The sequence below is a fragment of the Malaya genurostris genome, chromosome 3 (genome assembly GCF_030247185.1).
Source record: "Malaya genurostris strain Urasoe2022 chromosome 3, Malgen_1.1, whole genome shotgun sequence".
Lineage (NCBI taxonomy): Eukaryota > Metazoa > Arthropoda > Insecta > Diptera > Culicidae > Malaya > Malaya genurostris.
This window is the reverse complement of record NC_080572.1, coordinates 296,971,339-296,983,646: the sequence shown is the minus strand read 5'-3', so window position 1 is coordinate 296,983,646 and position 12,308 is coordinate 296,971,339. Positions and strand designations below refer to the sequence as shown.

Genomic DNA, 12,308 nt, shown 5'->3' with positions numbered 1-12,308 from the left:
GTACAGGTTACTGAGAAGATTCGTTTTGAGGTCGCTCAGACAATAAACTTGCTTAAACTTAATGCAAAAACAGCATTCTCCTAAAATTGCAATTGTCAACGGTTTTATACATACTACAATCTTACATATAAATTATTATAAAAGGTTTTTTGTCACTTCAGGCATCAATACTTCTTAAATTTTTTAGTTCACTTCTTTTACAGCTTAACCTTATTTTATTATAAGGGCACATAACCGATGTCAGTGTTCTTTTCGTTTCGTCTTCGTTCACTTGTTTTTGAATTTTTGCTTTCTCATACAACCCATGGATCAATAAGTCCCGTGACTAACAATGGAAACATCATTTTTTTTGCAATTTTTTTTTATTCATCAACATAATCACCTTTTAGGGTGATACAATGGTTCCAACGTTTTTCCAATTTTTCAATACCATGTTTATAAAAAAATTTATCTTTCGCTTCAAAATAAGCTTCAGTTTCAGCGGTGACCTCCTCATCTTTTTCCCTGGAGCATTTTTCTTTTTCTCTGGAGCATTTTTTTAAGATCGGCAAAGAGCCAGTAGTCACTGGGGGCTAAATCTGGCGAGTATGGGGAGTGGGGAAGCAGATCAAAGCCCAATTCGTTCAATTTCGCCATTGTTTTCATCGACTTGTGGCAGGGTGCATTGTCTTGATGAAAAAGGATTTTTTTTCTCTGCATGTGCGGTCGTTTTTTTGCGATTTACTCCTTCAAACGCACCAGTAAGTCAATATAATAATCACTGTTGATCGATTTACCTTTCTCGAGGTAGTCAATGAAAATCACGCCATGCGTATCAACTGACGCCATGACTTTGCCAGCTGACTGCTGCGTTTTCGGACGCTTCGGACGGCTTTCGCCAGCTGTGCGCCACTCAGATGACTGCCGCTTCGACTCTGGAGTGTAGTGATGTATCCATGTTTCGTCCATGGTCATGTAACAACGCAAGAAATCTTTTTTGTAGCGAGTAAATAGCGATAAACTGCTTTCTGAATCATCGAATCGTTGCTGTTTTTGTTCCATCGAAAGCAATCGCGGCACCCACTTGGAAAAAACCTTTTTCATGCTCAAGTTTTCATGAAGGATAGTAAATACACTTCCATATGACATCTGTGTCATCTCAGCAATCTCACGGAGCTTCACTTTACGATCTTTCATTATAATTTTTGTCTCTTCACTCACATTTTCCGGTGTAACGGCTTCCACAGGTCTACCCGAGCGTTCCGCGTCATTTGTGTCGGTACGACCACGTTTAAACTCGGCGAACCACCGACAAATCGTTGCTTTTGATGGACAAGAGTCCGGATAACATTTTTCAATCCATTGTTTCGCTTGCACGGTGTTTTTACCCATTTAAAAACAATGTTTTATCAAAACACGAATCTCGGGTTTTCCATTTTTAAACAAACTACAAAACGACTTTACTCCAACCTCGATAACTCAGCTGTTTCTGGTCGGATCGACTTAAAATTTTGACCCGTTTTAAGCAAAGGCTAGTACTCTAGAAAGACGTGGTTACTGGTTTACTACGAGCGCCATCTCTGCTTTAGTCTCGGGACTTATTGATCCATGTGTTAGAAAGGCTATACAATCTATGCAAAAACCGACTTTTGAACCGAGGCCCGGAGGGCCGAATGTCATATACCATTCGACTCAGCTCGACGAACTGAGCAAATATCTGTGTGTGTATGTGTGTGTGACAAATATTGTCACTCACTTTTCTCGGAGATGGCAGAACCGATTTTCACAAACTTAGATTCAAATGAAAGGTCTCATGGTCCCATACAAAGCTCCTCAATTTCATTAGCATCCGACTTCCGGCTCCCGAAATACAGGGTCATATGCACCAAAAAGGGGTGATATGCAGCCATCTCGGAGAAAAGTGAGTGACATTTTTTTCACATTTTTAATGCATTATTTCCCTCTTTTTGGTGCATATCACCCTGTATTTCCGGAACCGGAAGTCGGATGCTAATGAAATTCAGGAACTTTAGATTAGCATCACTGTTCTCATACAAATAGGCAACGCAAATGTAAAGCACTAGTTTGGAATAATGATGCTGACTGTGTGACATAAACACTGAAGCATGCTTTTGTGAGCTATTCTAATCAATCTGAATCAATTGATGTCAAAATTAGTGTCCGAAATTATTTAATAAAAGTATGAAATATATTTTCACGAGACTGTTATGAAAGTAGAGAAAGGCATTATCACTAGGTGGATTAAGAAGGGTTTTTTTTGTTGAACTAGGAACGATGATCCGGTATATCCAAAGTAAACGTTTTTGGACATCAACTAACTATACCTGCCTAATCGAAGAATTATACGGTTATTTGAATGTATTTGGATGAAAAATTGCAATTTTTATAGTTATCTGCCTGTAATTCCAGAACCGAAAATCTTATCCGGATGAAATTCGGTAAAGCTGTAAGGCTTTTCATTTGAGTCTAAGCTTGTGAACATTGGATGAGTTGTCTTCGAATAAATCAAGTTGCACTTTTATAATTCATTTTTTCATTTTTTTTCATTCACATTTTGCACATTTGTTTAAAATAATTATATATTTAATCATGTTTATACACGAATTATTTATTTCATAATTTTTATACAGTGAATTTAAGTTTGACTAGGATATGGGAAAGATTCATTCTAATATGTTCGTTTGTTAAGGAATGGTAGGGTTTGGTTGAAAAAAAGGGAAAAATCATTTTACAATAACTTTTAGAAAAACAGCTTCTCTCGGAAAGCCATTTCAATAATCAAATTGAACATAATTATCAATATTTGAACAAAAATATTATAATAGTAATTTTTTCACGGCGATCTTCACATTTTCATACATATTAGGAGAGACCGGGGCTAAGTGGACATTTGAATAGAATGAAAGATTATTTATAGTTGGTTGGTACCGTTGTGTAGCTTCAATTTTTAATGTGTAGTATAGGAAAAATATGCATTAGTTACCGTTAAAATTCGAGATGAAGTGACCAGCGGGGCGAAACCGGACACTTCTTGGAAATTGAAAAACACCCGTTAGACCTAGATTTTTACTCTATTTTTCGTATATACCTACAAAAATCTGCTGATTTCTTGGTAGAGGCGTTGAGGAGCAGTAGAAATAATTGTCTTCAATGGGTTTGTTTTTCTTTCTGGATGCTGAATCAAAAAGAACATTAATAAAGTAATAATGATATTTACTTCATACAATAATAAAGAAAAATCCTCTCTACGTTCGATAACTAATGACTCGGCAATTCATGATTCAATCATAATCGCTTTTGTCGAGCTAACAGCAAAATTGCTACCGACAAGTTCGGCAATAATTGCCAGTTAATAAATTGAGGTTTCAGTTTTTGCAATGACTGAGCGGAAACATATATTGGAGAAGCAAAATGAAAGAAAAACTAACAGAAAAGATGAATTTTTGGAAAAAGACCCAGAGACAGGACTCGAACCCGCGTTCTTATGCATTCCGTGCATACGCGCTACCATTTCGCCACTCTGAATCTTGTTTTAGTCACTCTAAAACGCCTTTGCAAAAACTGAACTTAGTTATGGCGGCTTTACGTCAAACTAAAATTAAAAAATCGTTAAATTGAGGTTTGCCGAGATTCTCAGAAATTATTATTTTGCCGAGACGATAATCGAGCTCTCGGCTGTGCAATTTCTTTTGCCGAGATTCAGAAATTAAATTTAAATGTGTAGTTTCAACCTCTAGCTACCATTTTTACCATTTTGCCAAGCTCGAGAATCTGTTTTAAGTGTGTACACAACGGTATAGATAAATTGAGTAAAAATCTAGGTAGAAGTTTCCGGTTTCGGCTCGTAGTTTCTGAAATTTTTGATTTTTGGTTGGTCACTTCATCGCGAATTTTAAGGCCATCATCCAAGTACCATGCGCGCGGGTGGTTTTAGGAAATTTTCGATGGAAATTTTGAAAAATTTGCCAAAACCAAAAACATACAGACCTTTGAAATACTTTTATCTATCTACAGGGTGAAAATGGCTGGAAAATTCAAAGGATTTTCCGAGTCTTATCAAAAATAGTGTTTTTGTGATCTTTCACAATTATTTGGAAAAATAATGCGATGACATTTTTTTTTTTTCGGATGAACCTTATGAAGGATACAAAGATTACATTCGGACACATTTTTGGAAAACCTTTTCACGCTTTTCATAGAAAATCCACGAATTTCAAAAATTTACACGAAATCGATTATATGAAATTCGTTGATTTTCCATGAAAAGCGTGAAAAGGTTTTCCAAAAATGTGATCCTTGTTGCCAGCATAAGGTTTTTTTGAAAAAAAAAAAAAAATTTCATTCCATCGAATTATTTTTTCAAATAATTTTGAAAAATTACTAAAAAAAGCTCATTTTTCAGTGCTATTTTTGATAAGACTCGGAAAATCTTCCAAATTTTCCAGCCATTTTCACCCTGTAGAGAGATAAAAGTATTTCAATGGTCTTAATGTTTTTGGTTTTGTCAAATTTTTCAAAATTTCCATCGAAAATTTCCTAAAACCACCCGCGCGCATGGTACTTGGACGATGGCCTTAACGGCAACTAATGCACATTTTTCTAAATTGTACATTGAAAATTCAATACGATTCAATACTTCAATAAGGTATACTTCAGATACCTCAAGAGAGTTAAAAAATTGTTATGAAAATTGGTTCAAGTGTATGTAAAAGTGTATTGATCATCTAGGTGAATATTTTGAAAAACAATAAAACAATTTTCGATCAAATACTGTTTTCATTTTTAGGCTCTATACATTAGGCTTCATGTAAACATCATATATTCGTTTTGGTACCGTTGTTGAACGATTGTTCTTGTCTTTGGTTGAAGTTGTCCTTTTAGCAGTGTCAGAGCAGGGTTTAACGTAGTGAACAGGTTGTTTACAAAACTGGAATGTTATTAGATGATTTTCGTAGGTAACCAGCAATTTCCATGGATGCCTTCCGTCCCTGATCACAAATTACGTAAGATGGAGTTGCCTTATGTAGTCGCATACGTAACACACGCTCGTCATTCCGAATACACCCAAACCTCCATTTACGTAATAATCGGGACTTTGGAATTTTCAAAGTGAAAAAAGTTTACGTTATTTGGAATTTTCAACGTAAACAAAGTTTTCATTTTGTATGTATATTATTGGATATGTATAATATAATGGATAAATTTCCAAGATGGCGACTTCCGGTTCATCGATATTCGTGACAAACCATCAGAATATGGGTATTTTCGGAACGGGTTTGATGAGTAGATGTAGGACGACGATGTTTGAAGTCGTTTTGAAATCCAAAATGGCGGATTCCGGTTATTCCTTGAAAAGCCTTACAATTTGTGTCGATATTTCTCTAATTGCTTGAATACTTTCACAAAATGCATATTTTCGGTACGGTAATTCATCAGTAATAGCTTACATTTTTGTAGCAGTAGCCTAATATCGGCCGGAGATCTAAATTATAGCCGGATTAAGTAGAAGAAAGATAAAAATACCAGACAAACCAGTTTCAAATTATCAAGACTGTTGAAACTGCTGAACAAGTACCACAATAAAGTGGAATTCTGGATATAAAAACTGGAAATGATGGCTATGTCATCTTGGAATTCAGAACCACCTTAAACATCGTTTTCCAACATCTACTCATCAAACCCGTTCTGAAAATATCCATATTGTAGTAATTTCCCTCATTTCGAATAGACTATTTTTCACTACATTGTATTGTCTTTGATTTTTCTCGTCTCCACCGTCAGCAATTTTTGACTCTGTAGGATGAGATGCGAACACTTGATGCTTATTGGTGTTTCCCAAATAATTCCAAAACCATTGGAATTAATCTGGTGAATTACCAGTAGATCATGTTGAAAAATGACAACAACCACTACCACTCCAATAACATTTTGTCGTTCGTTGGCGCTCGTCCCTTTAGTTTTCAAAATGCAAATGTTATGTAATAGCTTTTCATTTCTTCATATTGTGAAATACAGGCAGCACTTGCCGCAAATGACTCTTATTTGGCTCAAAACTTAAATTTCTTTCAAAACATATGCGACATCGACGGAAACAGGTGGCGTTATCTTTTGTAAAATGTAGGTGGTCACGTTTACCCTTAGATCCAATATTTCAAACATTCATACCATTTTGTGGAGTAATATTTGAAAAGTTAGTTCTGTATTTTCTCGGAAACTTGTGCGACATGCCCTCTGAATCGATTCAGTCGTTTTAGGATTCTCGGAGCAAGTGTCCAAGAATCATCACCACTATCGGAAGACATTTTACAAGTTGCTGATGGAGGGATATGTTATTCATGAATAAGATTAACAAAAGAGGTCCTATTAGGAAGCCATGTGGAATTGTAGAATTAATTTCCTTCCATTTGAATGTTCGTGTTTAATGTTCATTTGAATGATAGATGCAACCCAAGCCAATCTAGTTACTTGAAAAAAGGGATAATCTGAATTTAATTAGAGGCGCAATACTGAGTACCAAATCTCATCTGTAATGATGCTAAGAAACGAGATCTAACTGCAAGATATACATTCGAAAGCCATTTCGTCCGACTGATTCCGTATCATAAAAAGCAAAACCATCAGCGAGAGGCCACTTCCCACGACTGTGCCAACCTGTTGACAGACAGAACAGATCAAGTGGCAAATAAACACCACGTTGGTGTGCAATAAAGGTGAATAAATTGCACTGCATTTTCCGTTGACGTCTGCATGCGGATCGTTTCGCGGGTTCCCTTCGGTTGGTAGCCGGCACGGGCCGGTACAGTCTCCGGAACATCATCGGTTGATTAGTGCTATCCACTCACCTGTCCGGTACTTTTCAGATAGTTGTACGTGTGATGAAGATTACTTTCACCCGGTCGATGCTGAAGATGATGGTTGGCGCTTCCCGAGGCGGCTGCAACGAAAGAAGACAGCAGAAAAGTCACGTTTTAGTGCAAATGTGCAATCAATTCCGTACTGATTAAATGCTATATGCACCGGGTCGTTAGGACAAATGGGTAATGATTTCGTTACTCTCAATAAAACTGTTAGATTCAATGATGATGGTGCCGGGTGAGATGTTTGCTCAAGTGATATATTATGTTTGACTGCGAAGAACTTTCCGTCCTGCGGGTTGGAGCGATGACTTGCACTTGCTAATCCGATCCGATCCCGCAGATGTAAATGCAAATTGAGTAAACAGATACATTCTAATTCGACGAATAACTTATTCAACTTGAATCCAATCTGTTCGGTAACCCTTCATCGCTTAATAGGTCAACATTTAAACGATTCAGCGAGCGATCGAATCGTTCGAGCGAATCTGCCATACATTCTTTTTCGTGATCAGAAATATTAGATTGGCCAACAGAAAACTAACTAGCGAGAGGATAACCCCTACGGTTAAAAGGCGCCATATTTTCTATGCTCTTAAAATTACTGCCTGGACGGATTCAAATCACCATCGGTTTGGTAATTCATAACAACAAAAAAAAACCCTTCACTGTTACTTACTTTGTAGACTGCAACGATTGCCAACTGCCGTTGTTTCCCTTGGCTTGGCCAGATGCTGCTCTGCCGAAAGTGGTTATAAATTCTAGCTAACTTCAATCTGACCCATGGCAAAATTTGGTTTTTCCTGCGAGTGCTCGATAACGAGCGAAAGTTTCACGTCGATAAGTACGCAAGCAATCAGGAAAATGGAGATTCATTATCTCTCTAATGGTCGTTATGTAAAGCGACAATTTGATAGTGGACTAATGGCAACGATTTGATATTATGAAAATACCGATTTGGTGTCGTTTTGTGGGGCAGTTAGTGATTTTTTGGCTTCTATATGTAAGCAATCTATTCAAAACAACGATTTGAAAAATGACTGAACAAAAAATTAGCTCAAAATCCAGGAAAAATGAACCAACGAGCAGAAATTTATATCTTCACTCATTCAATTTTGAACATAGTAAAAAATAAAACATTATCTTAAGTTCGTCTTGTCTATCAGTTGGCATACGAATAGAAACAACCATTCCGTGCACCTATGAGTCCGAACGCCATACTACCTTTAAAACTTTCGCTCTTGGCAATGACCGTAGCTAAAGATATATTTGCCTGGTATCGGTGATTTTCAAACTCACGGTCTCAAGGAAGAGAGCAGGGCTTGTAACATATTGTGAATCCTCAAACGAACGAAGCAACAAAAAACATCTGCTGTAAACACTTTGCTTGACGCAGCTGAATGAGAGACCTATATTAGAGAGAAACTGGATGCGTGAGAGTATATGCTACTGAGCAGACCAATTCCCCTTGCCAAGTAAATTGTCTGTGCTCTCAGTTTCAGTTAACACATGAACTAAGCAATCCATGACAATGTAATGAAATTAAGGGTTCGTTCTCGTTAGTATTGTACGAGAAAGAAGACCTTGCCTCACGGCGTGCTACAAGACGCGAAGCAAAGTCATATAGGCAATGTTTACAGTTTATTTTTAAAGTGTAGGTTTACAGAAATCATTTTTAACATAATGTTCGCATTTACTTTAAACATTTTATAGCAGAAATTTTGCATTTGAGCCCATTTTCAAAACGATCAATTTGTTTCTTGGCAGTTTACACTGTGTATATATCCTAGAAACACTAAAAGCAATGTTCTTTAAATTAATATTCATCGGAACTAAAAGTTATGAATCTAGTTTCCTCATAGGCATCTTCATCAAATGCTAACCTCATGAAGCATAGGTCTCAGCAAGCGGGCATATTCATGAACTAATGAACGAACGAAGCAGCTCTCCTTGCTTGGGTTGCGCTGTGAATCCTACCTGACATACGAATGTGTGTGAATAGCACAGATGGTGAAACCCTTTTGTTCATATTCGTTGCTTCAATTTGCAAGCCCTGGAAGAGAGGGAAATTGTTGCTCGAAAAACTGATGATCTGGTAAGGAATTTGCAGAAAGTACCTTTTTTCGAGAGTAAACTTTTTTATTATCCTAGACTAATAAATCTGGATCTTCCCGATCTTTCGGTTATTGCAGTGATGTTGAAAGTTCAATTCTCTGAAGCTCTTTCAGTGTTGTTGTACGATAGAAATCGGACTAACCGCTCTAACCGCTGAACTAAAACTGTATGTATTGCGATTTATTATATTATTTATAACAAAACAATGCGATTTTTTTCATACTGTACAGATTTTTCAATATCATTCGACTTATATGTCGCTTAGGAGCGTCATGTTGTCCGATTTTAGAAACCGTTATTTTCACCGGTTCATAGAAATCCGAGAAATTGCATTTTTCGATAGTTGGGAATCTATGTGAACTTGTTCATGATCCAAAAAAAAGACAACAAAGGGCATTCTGGATGTCCAACTTTCGACAACTTTTCAAACATTTGAGGGCGCATTTCAGCAATGACACGTTGAATATTGGTTTTCGAATCTTTGCTGGTTTATCCAGACAAACCAATGATTTTAATGATTGATGTCTCGAAATAATGTTGTCGTAGAAATGATTTTTTCGCAATTAATCGATTGTTTCGTCCGCATTATGACAAGTTGCACCATCCTGTTGAAACCACATTTTATCCACATCCATATCCAAGTGCGTAACTTAGTACTTACGTCGCTTACCCGACAACATTTTCGATACCAAATGCATCAGCAATGACACATTTGAACGTAATCATTGGTAACTTTCTGGAAAAATGTACGAAAAGAAGAAAGACGCGATCTGTCGGTTACGCCACTTATTCGATTATATCACCAGAAGCGATAGCAAATTCATCTTCGAGCTTGCTTCACAATCCATAAGTAACGAATCTAAGCTTGTAGGAATCGGTTGAGCCATTTTCGAGAAAATTAAGCGGAGAGATAATATGTGCGCTTTGTCGTTTACGTCACTAATACGATTATATCTTCGGAACCGGAAGTAATAACGAGCTCATCATCGAACATTGCCTTCAAACGAGCCTAAGGTTGTTAAAACCTGTTAAGCCGACTTCGAGCAAATCGACTGGAGAGGAAAAACGTTTGTTTTGTCTATAACGTCACTTACATCATTACATCTCCGGAACCAGTAGTGGCCAGTTCCTTCGGGACGCCAGAAAAGACATTGCGCTTTGACGCAATATAAAAAAGTGTTTCGTAAATAGCGTTAGCTTTACGTCTATTTAGCGGTTCAGCGGAACTGTCGTAAGATTTTGCACTAAGCAGTTCAATTTGAACTGCTCTGCACTGACGAGTCGAAGACGAAACGTAAAGTATAGTAGTAATAGTAGCCTTCAAACCAGTCTGAGCTCCTAGTCTAACAACGTCGTTGAGAGTGAGTCAGCAAGTTATTTCAATGCGTCTTAAGGCCCTGGGCTAAAAGAAAAACGGCCACAATATCAAGAGCGACATGATAAAGTCAGCCTGCAACACGACAATGCTCGACCTCACATCGCAAAAGTGGTCAAAAAGTACCTGGAAACGCTGAAATGGGAAGTCTTGCCCCACCCGCCGTATTCCCCAGATGTCGCCTCTTCCTACTTCCATCTATTCCGTTCGATGGCAAACGGCCTGGCAGATCAACATTTTCAATCCTTCGAAAGGTTGGAAAAATGGATTGTTTCATGGATAGCGTCAAAAGAGGACTCGTTTTTCCGAGCTGGGATCCGAAAATTTCCGGAAAGATGGGAGAAAGTTGACGGACAATACTTTAAATAATACATCTATAAGCACTTTTTCGCAATAAAGGTTATAATTTTGGAAATATATATATATATATATATATATATATATATATATATATATATATATATATATATATATATATATATATATATATATATATGTATATATATATATATATATATATATATATATATATATATATATATATATATATATATATATATATATATATATATATATATATATATATAAATTATTCTATTTGATAAAAGTTACTTAAATAAGATTTATGTATTTTCCCCCATGTCTTTTTTTACTTCCAAAATGCGTTTCAAGCTTGTAATCGAATTCCGTTCCAATTTTAAATATTTTTTGATTATGGAAGACAGCAATGGGAGATTCAGTTGACAAAATATAACAATCATCATCAGTTTTGCATGAGGCAGTTCAATTTGAACTGCTATGCACTGATGAGTCTAAGACAACAACAACAACACGGTTATGTGCACAAAGTTAAGCAAACCCTTAAATGAATCGTCATCATTTTCTGCTGAAATCTGTGTAGCAGTTGATGCATTTATTGTTGGCGTTTAGATCCGATTTTTTTCTGATTCATTGTGAATTTTCATCCTGGCTAAGGAATCAGCGACTACATTTGCTTTTCCTACTTTATAACATATTTCATAATCATGTTCATCTATATAGGATTTACATATTTTCTATTTTGAATAAAACATTTTTCAAAACAAACAAAACAAACACACATATAGACATTTCCTGGTCTCGTCGAGCTGAGGCGAATGGTTTAAAACCCGAGAAACCCTTTCACCAACTTCGCGTGTAAATGCTATTGGCGTGATATATGAAAAAAAATTATGATCTGACACTTTCAGTACTAGATAGTATCAATAATAATTCATTTGATCTCAACCCCTCTGTTTTGCCACGTGCCGGTTAAAACTTATTCGATTATAATAAGAGTAAAACAATATTGTCTTTCAAACATTGTTTAAATTGATTCGGTCATGTATGAGAAAGTTAGGCGGGTGGAATAAAACGTACAAAAGTGTACTCTCATACACATTTTGCGATCTCATTGAAGCCGAGTCGAATAGTATACAACCCTCGGGCTGAAGGTGGTATTTTGTACCATATTGAACGCTGTCCGGAGTAATATCAATAGTTCATTAGAGAACATTTAAAGATATTAGAACGGCTGATTTTGTATAATGTTACCCATCGTTGTCCACTTTTCGTTTTCTTTTTCTCCAATGCAAACGACCAACAGTTGGATGACGCAATCGCTCGAACTGCCAACAGTGCCGGTTGATTCCAAACTGAATCAATTTCGGTTAAGAGCTTTCTTTTTGCGTGATTTGTACACACTTAAAAAAAATCCCTTTGATTTTACATCTTATTAGATGCACATAAATGGAGCGTCGCAATTCACGCAAATTCACGTGGAAGAACATTTAATATTGTGTCTTAAGCTCCATGACATGAAATTCGTTGAAATAAAAAAAGAATACTGATAGCAACCGCCGCGACTTGAACCGAGAATCATTGGATCGCATGTACGTCTGTTAATCGACTGAGCCACAGAAGCATACATCTGCATGGTTGGTAAA

At 36.6% G+C, this 12,308-nt stretch overlaps 1 protein-coding gene across 1 annotated transcript in view; it reads right to left on the bottom strand.

Annotated features, from left to right (window-relative positions):
- The window catches only part of LOC131435235 (heparan sulfate 2-O-sulfotransferase pipe), a 386,750-nt gene that overhangs the window by 28,492 nt on the left and 345,950 nt on the right, over positions 1-12,308 (bottom strand). The window contains exon 4 of the mRNA XM_058602904.1: positions 6,843-6,934. Coding sequence (XP_058458887.1) covers positions 6,843-6,934 — 92 coding nt within the window. The remainder of the gene's footprint in view (positions 1-6,842; positions 6,935-12,308) is intronic.